Here is a 20,350-nt window from a genome sequence, read left to right as displayed (position 1 = left end):
CAAGGATATAATATAATGTAATCTGCTTTACATTTTTTCTTGGAATAGTTAGTTATTGGAATTGTTCCTTGGTTGTATGTTCTTGCTATCTTAGTTATTACTATTTGAATAAATATGTATTTTTCACTTTTAAGTGTATCATGGAAGAATATATTACTTGCTTTTATTTTTGTCTGTGAATTAGTGATCATTATGATATATAAGTCAAATTATAGAAGCATTTCCCTTTAAAAATATGTAACACTTTTACATTTTGCTGCCTCATCCTTTTGTGTATTTAAAGTCAAATAACTTCAAATGTAACTGATAAGCTGGATGCATTTGTTTATATTTACAAGCTTTGTTTGATTCTTGCTATGACAAGGTGTATGTAGTCTTCAAGAGTGATTTGCAGTAAAATAATAAAAAAAAATTAAACTTGTGCACACATTAGTTGAAGGCACTATACAAGTATTTAAAATGGCTAGAAATTTTGAGATATTTTAGAAATAGCTAGGCATTTTGAGAAATCTGGCCTGTTAAAGATCAGATTAAAAGCTGCATCAGTCTTTAACTCTCTTACTCTCTGTGCACTTTTTGTAAGTAACACAAAAATTTCTGTCCTATTAAAAGGAACCTTTAAACATTAAGAAAATCTGTGGTTTGCCCATAATGTTTAGTAGTTTTTGAAAGTACATCTTGGGGTGGTGGTACTCTGACAAGTCTTCACTATAGTTAGAGCTATCTACTTTAATGGTCGTAGGAAAAAGTCTGCTTTTCCACCAGTTTACATCAATTGAACAGAGGATATGAATTTCTTAGTAAAGAAGTTTGTCAATATAATTAAATCCATGCCAGGATTTAAAGTTGTGGTAATTGATACCTCATCCTAGCATAACTATGCTGCAAAATTGATGAGAAAACATTTGACTTAATTATGTCAGTTATGCTGCTTCTGAACTCTTCAAGATTTTCATGCCTTCAGTATATCTACTCATGAAATAAAAGTTTTTAGTATGTTAGCCTGAAAAGTTTCCCTTGGCTATGGTTTAAAATGCCTGATATAGTGCCTGATCTATTGCATCTCTAAAATTTGTTTAAACCAAGATTTTTTTTTTTTTTTGCAATGATCAGAGGAATTGCTCTAGAGTAAGACACATTTCCATACCAAATGTCACACTTAAGTTTTCTGGGGGTAGAAGAATACATCTTGTTTCTCTCTGTCTTCTACTTTTCAACTAGTGAAATTCTGACCTCAGCCAAACCCAGGTTTTCATGAGCAATCTCAATGGAAGGGTGTCTAGTCTGTTGAATGCATGTAATATCAATGTATAGTATTCTAAACTCCAAACTTGTAAGCATTACAAATGTTAGCATAGTCTTTTTTTCTTAAGGGAAAAAACCCTCCACCCAACAACAAATACCAGCTCACCACACAATTATTTTTAAGCTGTTGACCAAGACCCTATTCAATTTTTTTTTTTTTTTTTTTTGGATATCAAAAATTAAAAAATTGGTTCTGGCCTTCAGAAGCTGAGATACAAAAAAGCACAAGTGTGGTCTGCCTGTCTACCAGTTCCTGCTGGTTGTAATAAAAAAAGGAAGAGTAGAGGGTGTTTTGGTTAGCAATTAACCCAATCCATGTGAAGGGATATTGCAGCTTTGTTGGCTACAAAACTTAAACAGCTTAACTTCACTTAAAAGACAATTTTTCTTTTTCATATTAAAAGTCTGTTAGGATATTCCTGTTGACCATAACTCATGTTCCAGGTGTAGCACTTAACTGGGTTCAGTAATACAGAGTAACAGAGTTGTATTGAAAATTAAGGTACTGCTTAGCTGATTGTGCCTGTAACGGAGCTCAATGACATATTGAAATTCATACCTATGGTTTGGTGTTTCAAGTACTGGCTTATTCCAGCTTAATCAATTGTTGAGTGAAAGTAGCAATAAAGACACCAAGAACTTCTATTTTGGTTTTAGTTTTAAAGGCATGATAAAACAAATTGCTCCTTTTTTAGTAGATTAGCAGCCTAGCTGAGTGTTTAACCTCTTTTTCTAATGGTCTCTTTGCCATTAATTTAAAAAAAAAGATTAAACCTTTCAAAAGTGAGCATTGAAATTTAAAATTGTCTCACATAATTTTAGTAGTCCAGTAAGTTGTACAAGAAAAGTGTGAGTTTGTGTAGCTTTTTAAAATTTTCTGTCTGAGAATGTAGTATTTTTTTTTGTATGTGTAGATACAGTCAACTCACTGTACAACAGATGAGTCCTAGCTAATGCTACTGTGATACCTTTTAGCTATAGTAATTTAGGGTAATGCTGCTTCATCTAACCTGTGATGGAGAAGGCTTAAGATGGCTTCTATTTGGTTTGATAGTAGAAGCACATAAACAGCATTACCATAGCTCAGACTCTTCACAATGCTTTGAAACACAATAGCCTGCTCACGTGTTTGTATGCTAGACTTAATTGGGTAGGTTTTGGTACTAGAAAAGGCTTGTAAATCTAAAATTCAAAGGTTGCTAGAGGTAAATGCATTTTAAGGAACAGAAATGTAATTTAGGAGCTGAGTGATCCTAAAAAAAATAAGTGGCAGTTCTTCAGTACAAGAAAACTTTGCAGTTGTGTAGCTTGATGTGTAAGCTTATCTAACTTAAATACTGCATAAAAATCTTTATAGTTTGAATGTTTGTAGATATTTTCTTGCTTAAATTTATTCCTCTGGGATAGCCATGGAACATCTTACACTAGAGGTCAGTTTAATCCTGAATTAGAAAAGGGAAATGTGATATTGCCCACTGTCCTTGAAAAAGGAGGAACTAGGGACAAAGACACTGTTACAGCAAAGAGTAGGAAGAAAATAGAGTTGCTGAACACATTCCCAAGGTTCTTGTTGAATGAATGAGAGCCAAGTAATTAAGCTGACTTGAGGAATCCTTTCTAGCATGGGCTAGTGAAGTTAATCATCATTAGTAGTGTTCTCATGTGAAGATACTACTTAGGAGGGACTTGTTTCTGGAGTGTCTCTCTTTTGGTTCAAGTGTAATGTTTTTCAGGCTTTAGGGGTTTATCTTTCCTAATAAATGTGCCAACCAGTAGGCTCCTATCATTAATTGCTGGCAGCAGCTTGGTTCTGCAGGGCAAGGGTAATAATTATTAGCTATGGTTGAAAATGCTTGCCCTTCTCACCGTGGGGAAAACTAAGCTGTTGCTAGGAATTAAAGATAGTTAGCTGTTCCCTGCCTCATGTAAACATTTGCAGCCAATAATTACTACACCTGAACAGTTTTTTTACCTCATAGACTGTAGGGAACGCAAAAAACCAATTGTTTTTGTAAACATCCAAGAGAAATTGTCCCCAAGCAGAAAAGTTTGGTTAATTAGTCCAGATTGTCATTTGTCATGCCCTCTGTGTTTTAGGTAGATATATTTACATACACACACACACACACATATACATATATATATATATATATATATATGTGTGTGTGTGTGTGTGTTCAGAATGATCAGTGGTTGATGAGTTCTGGCTCATTTTAAGGTGAACTGTTTGTGTTGCTTTATTTCCTGCTCTGTGTAGAGGTCAGGGATATAGGAAGGTTGATACACTTACTGAAACTTCTCGATCTATTTGCTTTCCCTTCTGTTGAATATCTCCTCTTGGCAGATACTGTTTTCTGATTACCTTTAAATTCTGATTGCATTTCTAAATCAGATCCAAGTTTGCTCATTGAGAACAATGACTTTGGTGTTATTTAGAATGACTTGGTGCAAATAGACTAAAATTTATTTCCAAATGTTAATATTGTCTATTCCATCTTCTAATGTCTGTCTAAATAATGATATCTTGATCTAGTTAATCCCCTAATGTTTTATGATAAGTAATGAAAGGAAAAAGTGTTTCTTTAGACTCATCTACTGCTTAATTTCATTTTTTATTACAAGTAAGTAAAGAACTACTACTACTACTGGAACATGAATTCATATTGTCTATATATGACTTTCATAAAGTCTAGAATACAGTTTCATCCTGTTGTCTGGAATCTGAATCCTGTTGTGATCAAAATAGCCTTCTTCCAGATTCGCTTATTTTCTCTTTTGTTTTGGTTCTCCTTTTCAAAATATTTGTAGACATCCAGTTACTATGGAAGATTAGAAGAACCTTTTATGAATGGAAGTATGTTTGGGCTTGTAGTCCAATAGTCTGAGGCAGACTGTACCCCTGCACTTGGTAGAGCATGGAGAGAGAGAGAGAGAGAGAGAGGAAAGCTTCCAGGGAAAATGTTACTCTTCATTATATTGTTTCCAATAGTTGGCCTAAGAAAAATACATACTGTATTCAAACCCTGCCCTAAAGTCCAATCTTGCTTGAATGTCCAGCATCTCAGCTCTAATGTCTGCAGGTTAGAATTTTAGTAGTCTTTCTGATTTACTGAGATAAGTTGCCCAATAGTTGAGTGTTTCTCCAAATAAACAACCTGTATTTAGATTTACCATGATCAGGTGTGTGTTTGAAGTGCAGGAGGACTTTTTGCTACCCATCACAGATTTCTAATTGGTATGCTAAAATTCATTCTTGTTTATTGTTACTAAGTTTGTTTAACTCCTCCATAGAGTTTATTGCCTTTGTAGTTCACAGTCCATGTTGGTATCCTTGGGTGTTTTTTGCGTTTTGTTTGTGGATTTTGCGGGTTTTTTTGAGGGGTTGGTTTGTTTGGTTTTTTTGGGCAAATGATGAGGTACTGTTAACTCTAATGAGTTTTAATTCTTTCCAAAGCTTTCAGCCTAAAACGTTCTGGGGAAGTAGAGGAGAGAATCTGTTCAGGTTTTGGTTTTGCAGCCATTTTATGGTAGTTTTGTCCTGTGTTTTATAAATTGTTTCTGTGTGAGTGGGAAATGTTCTCCAGTTAGATTCTTGCCTTGTTTCCTGAGGTATAATTTGTAAACTGTGTATGAAGGTACATGTTGCTAAGATTTCCAAAGTGCTAGGTGAAGTAGATACCTGAATAAAGGTAAGTTAAGCTTTGATTACTTAGAGTGATCTATATTGAGATGATAGTTGCACTGTCACATAAAAATGCCGAAACAAAACCCCACAGCAAAAGAAAACCAGCCAACCTCTGCAATTTGATCCAATTGTTGATATATTTGGCATAAAAGGTCCTGGTCTAAATATGCATAGATGCTAAAATCTATCATCTTTATCTTGATGATATTTACTATTTAGGTAGATATACATAGGTTTGAAAGCACAGAGAAATCTTGAAAACTTCTGTACATTACCTGTTTGAAAGTATTTAACAGATTTTCTTTTTTACAGTGTGCCTTTTGAATTTAATTGTTCATATCGTTCTTTATAAATAGTTCCATTTGTAGAGATCATTGCCAATGTAGTAGAAATGTCTAGAAATGTCACTGTTAATGAGGTGCAAGTAATTCCTGCATGTTAACTTCCTCAAATGTTTTATTTTCTCAATTTTATGATAGTTCCCAATGCATTTGTCATAGTAATTCTTGTCTGTTTTCACTTAAGACAGTAGCTGAAGTTATTTTTTTTAAGTACTAACCCAAGCAGAAATGTTTTTCTCACTGTTCTGCTGCAATTGGCTTCTCAGTTTTACCTGATTTTTAAAAGCAAATTTTCAGGAGATGAGTCATGGCGAATTTAAATTTAAAATTTGTTTGGTAGAAATTTCAAAGGAGATGTTCATTATTATGATGTGATTGAAGGTATTTATTTTGAAAAAATGGATTTTTTAAAAACAATTTCTCATTTGGACAGAATTTCCAAATTTATGTGCATATTTCAGTGGCTGACTTGTAATGGATGGCTTTGCTTACAAATAATTAGTAGTCTCTGAAGTTTATTTTCTTTTAAATTTTTTAAAGCATTATTTATTGTAACCAAATAGTCAGGATTGAAAGGAAACAGTCTCAGTTAAATTTTACTTGCAAATTGTTTCCTATTCCACCAATCCAAAATCATATCACAGTGCAATACCTATTTTAGTGTAGCTTTAGATGAGGGTTGTTAGGAGTGGCCTGGTTTCTCTCCTTCTTTTTCATAGCCCAGGAAGTATCGACTGGGAGTGCTGGATGAGAGGATAGTTCCGGTGGGATCAAAAGCAAGAAAATCAAAGAACCCTATTGGCTGTCTGGCTGACAGGTGTAAAACAGGAGTACCCATCAATATGGTTTGGTGGAACAGAGTCACAGAAAACAATTTACAGGTAAAATTATTTTTTACTAGTAATTTTTTCAGTATTTTGGATGTTTATTTTCAATTCTGGAAAATGTTAGAAAGAGTTACGCCAAGTATGAGTTAAGATCAAATATTTATTTTACATAATAGACACAGTGGTCCTCTAAGAGTGATTTGGAGATACTTAATTAGCTTCACCCATTGCTGAGCTATGTACTTGATTTTGGTATAATCTGAGGAGAAGGAGCAAAAGTAATCATTTAATGTATTCTAAAAGCAAAAAAGCAAACAACCACAGCCTTTAATTCTTACCTGAGGAAGATTTTTACTGGTAAAATTAGTGATTGTTGTTAAAATGATTGACACAATGCAAATAGATGCCCTCAGTACAGAATTTGAAGACATTGCCATCATGAAGTATGAATTGCCATCAGGAAGTATAAATTCTTAATTTTTATGTTTGGATAGTTTATACTTCTCAACTTGTTTTGAGAAGTGTATGCTACTCTTACCATTATTTGACTTTATGCCTGAATCTTCTTCAGCTCTGTAATTATTAATCCACTCTGTACAGGTGGATTTGAATATCTCTCTACCGAAGTAGTAGTAATCCTTGGGATGAAAATGAAGGATAATTCTAGCCTAGGATGAATCTGCTTCATGTCCCTTAAAGTGGAATTTAGATGGAAATTACTACAGTGGTGGGAGCTGTACCACTGCTGCTAAAACTGTTTTCACTTGTGTAGTGCTTTTTATTCCTCAGAGATTGCTATTTTAGTCTTCCTATGACGGTGATGTTATTTTTAGTGTTTCCAAGTGAATGAAGTGGGTAAATTGATAACAGACTTGTAATTAAAACTTGTGGCACTTTAGGATTTTCGTTCAGTTCACTGAATTTCTGCCATGTAAGGGCCAACATGACGCTTGTACGAGCTCCTTTCCACACTGATACTAGTTTTGTGTTATTTGGTGTTTGGACACATCTCTATGTTACTGAAATGAACAGTCATGGGCAGCGTGATGTAGGCAGCATGATGCTATGTGGGTTAGGGACATTTGGACCTGTCTTGGCCCTTTTGCTGCTGGGGAAGCAACATAGTCACTGAGGGAGAAAAGATGAAGCTTTAAGGAAACATTGGTAGAAGGACCAGGTAAGCTTGAAGGACAGTGGTGAGACCCTGTGAAGCAGTACTGTTGTGAAGGGAAAGAAGATTGACAAACTCAATTTAGTGTGTGTATCTTAGAGTGAATGTAAGTTGTAATTAAAGACAGTTGTTTTGAGAAGAGAGAAACAGAAAATTGGTTTTTAGTTTTCAGGTGGACATTAATGGGCAAAAAAGTCCTGTTTTCACTCCTGTCCTCTGTTGTTTTCTTGCTGTACAGTGATGCAACAAGCTTTGTTGTCAATCTACTCCATTTAGATTAGACACAAAAGGACTTAATGCTTTTGGAGGCTGGAGAGGCAGGGGCCTGAAACTTGAAGCTTCTTGCCAGGAGCAGTTGTCTTCTCAGTGCCTGTGCACTCTGAAGTATTGTTCAAAGTGTGGCACAGGGGAGGAAGCTCAAGGTCCCCATGCTTTCTAAGGTTGGCAGTGTTTGGGACTGGCTGCAGAGCACATAGCTTTTGAAGGGTACAGTTCCAGTCTCCTTTATTGCACCAGAATCCTGGCTGCATAATGGATTTAAAATATGTGTGGCTGAAGATTTTGTATTACATGATACAGTTGTGTTTCTTCCCATGGAGACGTGGGCTTTAACAAAGCGTGTATAAGCACATGTGATGGAAATATGAACAGAAGGATGTGCCAGCCATAATAAATAGAATTGGAGGAGAAACAGGAGGGATTGAAGAGCAACTGTGGAGTCTGGCAAGACTAAAGAAGGAAGGGTGTTAAAACTTGCATTGTAAAAGAATTTAACTGTTACTCCTGCATGGCTATGAATTTATAATCCCAATCTGTTTTGTTTAAATATGGTGTTACACTTAAATGATTAAAAGTGAAGTCTGCAGAGTGAATTGTACTCTGCATTAAAAAAAGAAGAAAAAACCCAAATCAAAGTTTGTTTTATAGTGATATATCCTACCTTTTATTAGGAAATGTCCTGAGCTACTATACTACCACATGATATATATTATAATAGCAAATGTAATCCTCCTTAGAATAGTAGGAATTGATACATTTTAGCTATACATATTAGTTCTTATTCACCATCAAAACCTGATTTTTTGTTTCTTGAGCAAAAATTAATAATAGAAATGAAGTTTTTCAAGCATGTTGCATTAGGAGCAGACCTCTAAAATTTTACATGTTTTTACAGTACTTTGAAGGATTTCTGTTAAAGAAACATGAAAATATTCCAAATATAATTTTAAAGTTTACTTTTTAGTGAGATCTACTTGCCAGTTGTAACAAGACTTTGCTAATAGTTTTGTCTGAGCCTGTGACCTGGTTTATAAACCAATAAATCTTTAGCCAAGTAATTTTACCCAGTTTTAATTAAATTGACTCTTAATTCTTCTGTGAGAGCAGTAGAGTAACATAAATAATAATGTTGGCAAATTGAAATTTATTAGAGCCTATTGTTGGAGTGATGTGATGACTTGTCACAGTAATTATAATAATGTAGCATGTTACACAAATTCAATGGTGGGATAGAAAGATTTGCTTTGAAGTCCTTGGCAACCTCCCATGTCTTCTGGGTTGCTCTGACATCACAAAATGCATATTTTCCTGAAGTCATGGCTCACAAGGAATCTTTGGAGGAATTGCAACAATTCTGTTATGCTCTGTAAAGTGGATCTCCTCATATAGAGCCTCTGCCCATTAAAAAAACAACAAAGAAACCCCAAAACCCAACAACAGCAACAAAATAAGATGTTAAACTCAAGAAAGACTTCGGCATGTTTCTGTATTCCTAAGAGATACTATGAAAACTGTGCCAAAAATAGACTGGTAAAGGAGTGCCCTGCTTTATAGCATGGTTGTGGGTTAGTGGTGGTTTTCTGTAACCATTACACGATTATGTAATTTGGGATGTCAGAACAGATCAGCATAAATTTGGAAGTGAAGGAGAACATAAAAAGAGAACAAAGAAGCTTGCATGCAGTTTCTAGCATGGTAAGTACATTAGCACATCCTTCTGAAATCAAATGAGATTGGCCTACTTTTTGAGTTAGGTAGCTGGCTTTGGGCTTTGGTTGAATGAGGAACCAGAACCAAGCTAATGAAGTACTATTACAGCCTCTGAAGCTGATGTGCTGTCTCTGCTGCTGCTGTACAGCTGTGTTGAGAGATGCTGAATGAGAAATGAGAGAGAGATAGAAGAGTGGTTTCCAGTATTCCTGTGGGATCCCTGCATGACTTTCCAAATGCTTCATAACTTGTGCATCCCTGTATTCAGCTCACTTCTGTACTTAAAGGCACTTTGAGGATTCATTTATTAATTAGTACAGCACTGGGGCCTTACAAGTTTATCACCGAGGAGCGTAAAGACAAATAATGTGTATCAAAGTTTATAGTTGATGAAACAGTAATTTTGATTTTATTTCTGGATTACAGAAATCTGTTGCATGCAACTCCTTAACATACAGTAATGCCACATGCTGCTGTGTTGTCCTTCCTGTGGTGGTCTTCAGCTTAGGTCCTTGGCTTGCTCTTTGCTTTCATCTGTTCATTCTTTTAAGGACCCTTTAATTGTTCTGGAGTGGTTTTTTTTTTTTGTGATACTCGTAGAATATTTTTTTCCTCCCCTCCATGCTATGTTTTAATTTTATTTCCTTTTAATACCTGTAAAAGCATAAAAGTCACCAGACAAATTCTGAGCTGACTGTTGACACAAATGAGTAGTTTAATAGTCCTGGCCTCCTTTTGTACTTTTTTGGTCCCATCCTTAGTAATTGCATCGTGGCTAAAACCAGCCTTTATTTGGACTGTACTTTATAAAGTTTTTTCATTGTGATGTACAGAAGTGTAGGAATTGTTTTTGTAAGTGGAGCTGGATGGACTCAGTATTTTTTGGTCTGTCTTTGGAAGTTTCTTTGCAAGGCTGACTGAAAAGAGGCATGGACATAAAGAATCTCAGAGGGGGGTATTTAGATGAAGTTTCTTCATGGAATCATTCTGAGAATGCATAATAAAGAAATTCAGGTAGTAATTAGGGAAGTTGCTTTACTGCTTTAGTTTGTGGCATCTTTACTAATATATTGGAAGGAGGTGGGTGACATTTCAGTTGGCAAGGTTGAGAGGAAAAAGGTAATGATGGCAATTTTAGCAAAGGTATCAGTTAGAAGTCATCTTAGGTGGTTTGCTAGAAATACATAAGGTAGCTGACACAGCTGTACTTCTCTTTTATGCTGTTAACTGAAGACATGTTGATTAGCATTTTGAAATTTTGTGTGTCCCTTTTTATGGGGCATGTGCATTTGAACCTGAAAGTAGACTTATTTAATACAGTGCAGACAGTACTAGTAGGCTTTTTTTATTGTTTTGGGTTTAGAAGTACATTTGCTACTTTTTAACATCACAGTATTGCATAATCATTACATGATTCTTGCATGTCTATTCTTCTGAATTACTCTTGAAAATTAATAACAGTTTTCAATACCCATTTTCTCTACATATTTTACCAATCCTGATTTATTCTGACTTAAAATTTTAAGCCTCATCTAGCATGAATAAGTTACTTTATTCTGAGATGAATAACGAATTAATAATTAAATGGCATTTGTTTAAAAGCTGTATACAAAATCTAAACATAATACAGAATGAAGAAAATGTTTTCACTAAGAAGATCTCTAGATTATTTTCATTCTTATAAAAGTTGAAATTTTTTTGTCATCTTGGGAAGTCTTTCAAAATGTCATCTTACAGTTTTTCCATTTGAGTCTGGTAGGACTTTAATGGGAAAACTGTAAGAATACTCAGTTGGATTCTAAAGCATGGTTACCATTTAAACAGATTTTCATGCTTGCCATTGATCCAAATGTAAAGCTAAAACTGGAATTTATACTTTGTATTATGAGTTGACAGAATGAAAGTAGGATGTTTTGAAGGCCAAGAATATAATACTTTGAATCATTGGCCACTAAGAATGTGGCTTTCTCATTTTGGCATATTTGCATGATCATTGCTGTAAAATGGTTATCTACAAAGATTCAAAACTAATTAAGATATTAAATATTAAAAAGCTAATAGTAATATTACATTCCCTCACTTAGTTTGGTCACTTGATCTGGCCTCATTATCTTAATTATTTTCATGCAAGAAAACTGTTTTCAGAAAAATTAATATTTTACTTCAGATAAAATGTTTTCCAAAGCATAGAAGAACTTTTTTAAGAACTGCAGCTTCACATAGATGTAATGAATTTAAATGTGGATTGGGGCTTAAGCTTCAAATTGTCTGACAGTATTTGCTTGTTTTGACCACCAATCACTAGAATTTGCTGTATTACTTTGATTTGTTTATTGTGGTTACTGACTGTGGAACTTGTATTTTTCTGTATTTAGAAAACAACTTGAAGATGGAAGGGTCTTAAAATTGTAACCAAAAGTTAAATCACTTTTTTTACCAGTGAGAAAAGTCTTGGATTGCAGCTTCATGTTGCATCTCAGCATCACAGAGAAGTAAAACAGGCTTTCATAGTATAGGGTCTGTCTTCATGAATCAGAGCTGTTTACTCATACACAACATTTTCATCAAAGTTATGTAAAAACAACTTCATCTTACTCGGCTTTGATGCTCATCCTGAATTGTGATTTCAAATAATGGAACGAAACTGAATTTCCATCAGACTTGACCCATTGCAGTTTGTAATTCTACAGTATAAACCAGATCAGCCCTAGCAGATTCCTGGGTTTGACTCTTTCACTTGGATAAATTAAAACACCTCCCAGTTAAAGTGGAGCTCTTTCTTAAAGTGAAGCTGCATTTAAAAATTTTGATGGGGGTTATAGGTAACTTTTAGTAGGTAAGTACCTTTTTGCAAGTAAGTAACATTTTAGTAAGTAAGTGACTTTTAGACAGGAAAACTGGTCTATGAAAATTGCAGAATGTGATTAGAAATAAAATGCATCTCTGTGCCGTAGAAGTTTGAATCAGTAGGTGAAAATAAGATGGGATTTTGGGAACTCTCTCAGTTGCTCTAGGAAAGTCTGAGTTACCTTCCAGAAGGTGTCTTTTTCTCTGCTTGCATGCTTCTAGTGGCATGTCCCACCCTTGTCATCTGGTTGACACAGTATTTAGATGTGATAAAGCTGTGCATGTGTCATTGCTACTTTTAGCAGTGGAAAAATGTAGATCTTGTAGTTCCTTGGAATTGTGTTCTTAAAGCAAGATGATGCAAATTCTGTCCCTTGCTCTCCCAGTTGTTTTGTTTGATGGCTATTTGGCTCTATCACTGTTTGGAAAAGTTGTACTTCACCACCTTTGTAATTTTCTTCAGTTTCAGTGCAAATTTCACTGAATCGTTGCATGCCAGTTTTATCTAGAGGAGCACTATTCCTTCTTACTTACTCCTGTTCCTAAATTCAGATAAGTCCAGAATATTACCTTTTGAGTATAAATGGATCAATTACGTGTTTTCAATATGTATAATTCAACTTATAATTTGTTTTGCTGTATTAGTGTATATCTTAACATGTTTTCCTGAAGTATGATTAAAGAGTTTTAAAATTCATGGAACACTTTACCCATTTAAATGTTTTACTTCACAGTCAGCATATTTACTTGTAGCTGTTCCTTCAGTATTCAGAAACATGCACATGTAAGGTGACAAATAAGGTGGTAGTTGGTATCATAAAGTGGATCATGGTTAAAATTTACTGTGTGATTAAAGGTAGACTATTTTTGCTATTTGCTTTTAAACTTGGGCATCTTCTTTGATTTTACAACTTTAAGAACCTTCTTTTTCTCTGCATTGAAATACATTAATACTATGATATTTGTCAGAAATAATCAAGTAAAGGTATTAAAACCCAGTTAATGGAAACTGTTCTCAAATGCTTTCTTCACTGATGTTCACACTTCACTTCTGTTTTGGCACTAACTTATTTCTCTGATGCTGCTTTATATTGGTAAAATCAGTATTAGTAACTTAACTAACAGTTGATATATTTGGTTATTTTAAAATTGCCTGAAAGCAAAGTAGTCCAATACAATTTTCTGTAAAAACCATTATGGATTATCTTAACAGTACCCCTTGTCTACTGGGAACTGTTGCTGTCTTCTTATTTTACTTAACTTTAGACACTTTTGGGAGGTACTGTGCAGATTACTTAATAAACTAAATCCTGTAATTCAATAATCTTCAAGATTTTCAGTGTGTTAATGTAATAACTAATTTTATTTCTTGGCTTAATGTAGTTTTTGTTCCACTCCTGTCATTTGTAATTGTTTGTCCAATGATAAGTGTTTTGCCTTCAGAGCTCTAACTGGGATTTTCTTTTTCTAACCCTTCCTGCCCCAAATCAAACAAAAACTTCACCTCAAAACAAACACCATGATTCCAAACTACAAAACTGTCTGCACTGATTTTAATAGAAATTAAAAATTGCTCATGTGTTTGTTTTATGTACTAACAAATACTGGATGTTTGGCCATCATTCTTATTCTGTTTTTTTCCATGGCACCAAATTAGACTTTATTATTAAGGGTGCTAGATAAATAAAACAGGTAATTAAAGCAGAAGTTACCTTCAGAAAAAAACTGAACATACAGATCTATATGAAATAGAGGCAGGGGTGACTTTTCTAGTAGGAATCATTTTTACTCCTTTAATTTGAAATTGCTAGTTAGTTTGAGACAAAATTGCTGAAGTCGTGGGAGAACAGTCTGTGCAGCTGTGGCAAAGCTTTCTCAGTGTCAAATCTGTTCTCCAACTTGTAATGTAATGCTTATGGAAAGCCTTTTGCAAAATGTTGTATGAATTTGTAGACCAGCTGCTCATATGGAAAGTTTGCTTCTAACACTTCAGACATAAGCTTAAAACATGTCTAAATTTGTTCATGCAGACAAGCTTCCAGTATTCTTTGTTCTCTTCAGTAAGCTGTATGTACTGTAAAAATACCCCTTGTACTAGTAGGCCTGTCTAGAAAGTATTTTCTACCAAATAAATCCCTTCTCATTTGAAATAAACCTTTAATTTATTATTTTTTTTAACAGACACCAAATCCTTCTGCAAGTGAGTTTATTCCTAAAGGAGGATCAACCTCCAGGCTGAGTAATGTATCCCAGTCAAGTATGTCTGCCTTCTCTCAAGCCTTGTTCTCTCACCCCTCCATGGGAAGTCCTGCTACTGCTGGGTTAGCACCAGGTAAGTTGAGAGTAATGATTTCTAGTACAGTGTGCTATAGGTGTAGCTACCTCCTACTTCAGCTCTTAATTTTAAGGCAATCATTAAAAAGCAGAGGAACTTTGGATTTATATTCCAGTAGTATGGAAATCACACTGCAGGCTGTGAAATCTGCTCAGCCACAGCAGCATTGAAATTAACAACTTACTCTGCTCTTTTTGGGGAAAAGGGTTGCTGATTTATCACATACTGTGTCCTGAGTGGTTCTTGCCAGAGCAGTACCTGGAGAGGATTTATACTACCCATAGTCTAGAAATGCATTATAGTCTACAATGCATATGATCTTGGTTTACTACACACCAATGTGCTCTTTTTATATGTTTCTAGACTGTGTGATGTAGAAGTATTTTTTTGTTATCAATGAGTGCATATGAGGACTTAAAAATCTGCTTTAAAAACACAAAGTAGAAGACAAGCTAATTCTATAATACTGTGCCTTGCAAAATCGTGTTAATTTTATTGTATCTGTCACATGTAATCTCACTTTTAAGACTTCTAATTTATAGTTATTTCCCAGGTTTAAAACTCTTACTGAAATGTGTCCCATGCAGTTATGTAATTGAGTGACAGATTTTTTTTTTACACATTTGAAAAGTTCAAGCCCTTCATGCATCTTTTAGTCTTCTGATCTTAAGGTGTTAACTTATTTAAACAAAATTAATAGAATTAAAATTAAAATATTTTTAGTATATAGCTATCAGCAAATCTGGATATTCACACTGCAGATTCTTTAATGAGTTTCTGTATGTACTTAAACCTCCAGAAGTCTCTTGTGGCTACCGAGAGCCATTAGGTAATTGCATTAATGCTATAAATGATTTTTTTAAACATCTATTGGCAATTACCATTTATTAAAATGAACTTCAGTCTTTCTTGATGCCAGTGTCAATGTGAAAGAAGCCAGCATTAAGCTTGCATGTGAAAACATAGCAGAGCAGGCTAGGACAGATTGATACTTCTGCTGACCAAATGAACATGTTGTGGTACTGTGTCTGCTTGATCCTATATTGTGCTGTACCGTCTTATTGGAAAACTGTTGTGTTTATATGCCTCTCAGCCTTGTCACCTGGATTGAAAAGTGTATAAAGGATTAAATAGAATACAGTAAAATGATCTACTTTTGGAAAGTGTCCAGTGGGGTCTCAGAGGGATCCTTCACAGTCCAATTTCTTTACTATCTGTAAGTAATACTTGAAAGGATAAGTAACACTGATGAAAGAAGTTCGCACAACAATTTCAGGTCCTAGAAATAAATATAGATACCTATGCTGCATACTTTCTAGCCTCAAATACTATTGTTTGTTTATGGACAAGAGGGATGGGGGAGTGTTCATTAGAGAGAACTTCAGGCAGAGTTGGCTTGTTTCCCTGCTCTTCCTGTAAAAATAAAATGAAAATATAGTTCAAAGTAAGGACCTTGGTTGGATTCTCTGAATTTTTCTAGTAGCGTTTCTTCTCTCACTAAGTGCAGAATTCTCTGAACCTAAGTGTCCTATGTAAATACTGCTCACAGACATTTATTTTTATTTAAATGTCAACATTAAAGCTGTCAACAGGATCCATGCACAAAAATTCCTGTTACCTCAAGGTCAGCTAGGAGGTGCTCTTTCTAAAAGCTTAGGCTCTTAAATAAGAAAGCAGTATCTTTGTGTGGGGAAACTTCACCACTTAGATCATACTGGGTAACAGAATGAAAAAATACTGAAATACATTGTGAAGTTGTCATGAAAAAATGGTTGAGATATGTTAGGTTTCAATAAGTGAAAACAAATTCAAATAAAAGCCATGTAAAGAGTTTATAAGAATTTTCCTTTGAATAAAGATAAGTCTCCCTCTAGTTAAAGGGTGAATACTCTCCAGTAGAATAACTTTGCGGATTTAAGTATTTATGTGAGATTAGGATTTCTTATTGTAATTTACAGGATACTGGAGGAAGTCAAAATTTCATGAGAAATAAGGAAATGTAGTAGGAGTATTTAAGACTGCTATAGTTTTATTCACTCATAACAAAGTAGGTAAATTATGAAATCAGTTCTTTGATTTCCTTCCTGATGATGAAAAAATGTAAGTTCTTTCACATACCTAATTTCTGAGATTTCTCTAAAGGTAGATGCAAATCAAAACCACTTTTGACATCTAGTATTTCTTGTCCTTGGGAAATATTTGTTCTGCCTGTCTTGTCAACAGTACTGCAGAAATACTGAAAAATATGACAGGGGAAACATAAAATACTTCTGTGGGTAACTTGTTGGATCCATGCCTGACATATCGACTAGGATGTAGCATGGAAGAAGGTTACTCCCACATTCACATGTTTATTTATGTAAGTGCTTTCTAGGGTTATCTCAACATGGAGTTGTGTTCACCTTGGTGGCCTTTAATAGAGTATGGAAACAGAGTGATATGAAGTGCAGCTTACACAAGTGGTGGGAGAAAATTGTTTCACTGAAGAGTTGTAAACAGATCTCCTTTACCATTTCCAAACTCTTTTTCTGTAAACTCACCTGAATACTACCTTATTGCTCCTCCCTTTCCTTGCTAGCAAACACACCCTGTTTGTCATTTGTGTGGGAAATCTAATAAGAAGTTGACGATCTTCAAATAGCACTTTTGCTTCCAAGTTTATCTTACCCAGTCCTGTGTGGCTGTGTTAGAGTATTAATGCCATTAAATATGCAACACAGTGTATGAAAGAAATTCATGAATGTCATTGAAGTGATAAGATGTCATTGCTGTGTTGAACTTGAGAGAGAACAGATGTATAGCCCCCAGTAGTGAAAAATGTCTCGGTTATACCTAAAGAATGATGCCTTTGTCACTGATGGAAGTGACAGCAAATTGCTGTTGCTTTTATATTTAGTCCAAGTCAGATTCTGAGCTATGCAGAATGTAGGAGATGCCATTTCTGCTGCCAGTCTGAACCTGCAGGCTTAGGAGCCATAAGTGCTGTGCTCGTGTCCAATTGACACATCTCCATTGTGATGTGCTTTAGGATTGTAGCTCTCAGAGCCCACAGTCCCAGCTGGAGATGGAGCACTTTCAGCTGAGGTGGTTTGTGTGGCTGAAGGCCCCAAGAACTTGTTCTAGCCTCTTGGATCAAATGTGGTGCAGAGGAAGTTCTGCAGCTATTCCAGAATAATGTAAGAAGAGAAGAAGGCAAAGAGACTCTAAAATTATCTTATTTTCCCAATTGAAACTGAAGAGGAAGAATTGAAAATACAAATTGTTTAGGGAATGAAGCAGATTTAATTAACTTGAAAGTACACAGCTACAATGCTAATGACCTGATAGAAAGCTTACAATAAAAAGAAATAGTTAATGAATTTAGGGATGCTACTTTAAGTTCTTGAAATAATCTGACATTATAATTTACTTTGCTTTGTCATTCTTCAAAATTTACCTGGTGGTCTGTGGTATCTCTAAAGTACAGAACATTAAAGTGATAAAATATTAAATGTTTAATTTTTCACCTCTGAATATGTTACAAGCATTAGAGACATAGGGATATGGTTGTAAACTAGTAAATTTGTAGGCAAAACTTGAAGGTTTTTTAAAACCTTTAATGTTGTAGGCCAGCTGATTTGCATACACCTGAACTTAATGAAATCCTGCCTCACTAAGTGAATTGTCATTAAATCAAAAAGTTGTAGATACTGAGTCATTAAGAAATCATGCTTAATGCCCTTTGATCCTGATTATCTGTGTGAATTATCAGATTCAAAATACAATGTAGCTTTTAATTCAAATACATTGTGTGCTACAAAGCTTTATTAGAAATATTAATCTCATAAAATATCTTTGGGCATTGTCTCAAATGCATGTCAGAGTCTGCCATTTCCCTTTCCTCAGTCACAATGAAACTTCAAAAATAAAAAACAAGGCAATAAATGAAAATATGAGAATAAGAGGGATATGTAAGTATCTCTCTTTACAAGAAGGCATCAGGAGCTGCAGGTGTGTGTAGGTAGCCTGCACATTTACTGTGAATATTGGGAAAAAAATCTTCAAATCCCACAACCATTTGTGTTGGTGTGACAACATCATGACAGCTGTATACCATAACACCTCTTTTTAGATAGAAAAGTGAAAGAAGCCCTTTCCCCTTGCAGTTCATCTTTTAAGATTGTATTTGACTTCTTCATGAAGTGTATTAAGATTCCCTAAGACAAGGAATGGAGAGGGACAATTTGAAACAGGCTTTTTGATGTCTGTCATAGTATTCCTGTTGGCATTTGAATTTTGATGCAGGGAAATCTTGAACCCTCTCATAGGGAAAGCTTAATATTATTTGTCAAGATCACTGATAGGAGTGAGATATATCTATCTATCTATATATATATACATGTGTATACATGTATATGTGTGTGTGTATATATATATATAAATCATAAGTAGGTTTTTAAAAGCTCATTTCTTGTTAGGCCCTTAAGTGAATAGGCATTTTTATCAACTATGCTATTAAAACCAGCCTAATTCTGTGAGGTCTGATTCTGTTGTTACTATTGTATATTTAGTAACATCTTTTTCCTTGAGGATTAGTCAGTAGAAATATATAATCACTTGGTAAAAAAACTATTTTTCTTTTATTTTCCTCTAATTCCATTTGTTATGGTTAAATATTACTATTAGTGTGCTTTTAATTTACTGAAATACTAATGAAGTTGGTGATATCTGCTTGAGTTTGTGCACTCTTTTAGTTGCCTGAAGTACTTACATATGCATAGTTGCTGTATTAAGTGGGTTTTTTTTGTGGGTTTTTTTTTGTGGGTTGTTTTTTTTTTTTTTTTGTTATGCTGGGCTTTCAATAGTTATTTAGATTGTGCAGAATGTAATGCAAGTCTCTCAGAAGAATCTGTAACCTTCAGTATTTGTTGTCTCAACCTGTCCATACCTACCACGGCAGTAGGAGCAAAATTGTTGTAGCATGTGTAGTGTGTTCTAGTAGAATAAAACCAGACTCTGGTCAAGCTTATTTCTTCTCCTGAACTCAAAGCATATTGGCAAATGAGGAGGCCATATGTTCTGCCTGCCGGGTGATTTTCACTGAACTCTCAATGTCCTTTCTGAGGAGACCTAACTAGACTGGAAGGCCATCTGAAAGGATTTGTGTGATGCTGTGATCCTTTTCTTTCAATCTTGCATTAATACCTGTGCAAAGACATGAAGGATTTGTGTGTGTAACTATTCTTTGACAGGGATAAATTTTTTTGAAAAGTAAATCTTAAAGTGGAAATTGTTTGAAATTGAATCTCTAAAAATCACCAGAGATCTTTTTTTTTTCTGGGAAACTTGTAGTAGAAGGTTACAGTATAATTTTAGCTAGTTGCAAGTCTTGACTTTACTGTAAGATATTACTTAGTGTCTTGTACCTACAGTGTTTATTTGAAAGCAGAGAGGTCTCTTCAGTTAATTTTCCATCAGTATGTATGAAGGCTGCTGAGTTCTTATTTCCTGATCCCTACAGTTGGCTGTTCTATTGAGTTACTCTTGAAGCTATTTATTCCTGTCTGAGTTGAGATGATGTGCTTGCGAGGACTTCAGTTAATACCACTTTATTGAAATAGAGTGCAAAAGACATGTCACTAACTTTCCATGGATGAAGACAATTCTTAGTTATCATTAACTGTAGAGTTGCTTCAGTTTAATGGCCACTTTAGTCATCCTTCAGCTTTAAATACTAATACATCGTTTCATTTGAAATTGATCTTTCCCCAGTGGATTAAGAATGCATTTGTGTTTTAGTCTTTTGTTAAAAATGTAACAATATTTACAGAGCTATTGAAATATTGAAGTATTACTCAGTCACTCAAAGTA

General features: G+C 34.7%; 1 protein-coding gene across 15 annotated transcripts in view; it reads left to right on the top strand.

Annotated features, from left to right (window-relative positions):
• The window catches only part of PAN3 (poly(A) specific ribonuclease subunit PAN3), a 79,481-nt gene that overhangs the window by 28,722 nt on the left and 30,409 nt on the right, over positions 1-20,350 (top strand). For 12 of the 15 annotated variants that reach the window (XR_011680238.1, XR_011680239.1, XM_071433991.1 and 9 more), the window contains 2 exons: positions 6,051-6,212; positions 14,347-14,497. Coding sequence is in view for 13 of the 15 variants with exons in the window: in XM_071433991.1 (XP_071290092.1) it covers positions 6,051-6,212; positions 14,347-14,497 (313 nt within the window). In the remaining 2 variants the exon portion in view is untranslated. The remainder of the gene's footprint in view (positions 1-6,050; positions 6,213-14,346; positions 14,498-20,350) is intronic. The other 3 variants (XM_071434002.1, XM_071434001.1, XM_071434000.1) reach the window with 1 other exon arrangement.

This window comes from Agelaius tricolor, unplaced genomic scaffold, assembly GCF_023055355.1.
Source record: "Agelaius tricolor isolate 1412-34295 unplaced genomic scaffold, bAgeTri1.0.p SCAF_9, whole genome shotgun sequence".
In the NCBI taxonomy this organism is placed as follows: Eukaryota; Metazoa; Chordata; class Aves; order Passeriformes; family Icteridae; genus Agelaius; species Agelaius tricolor.
Note: the sequence above shows the minus strand (reverse complement) of the source record. Positions and strands in the feature narration are given on the sequence as shown.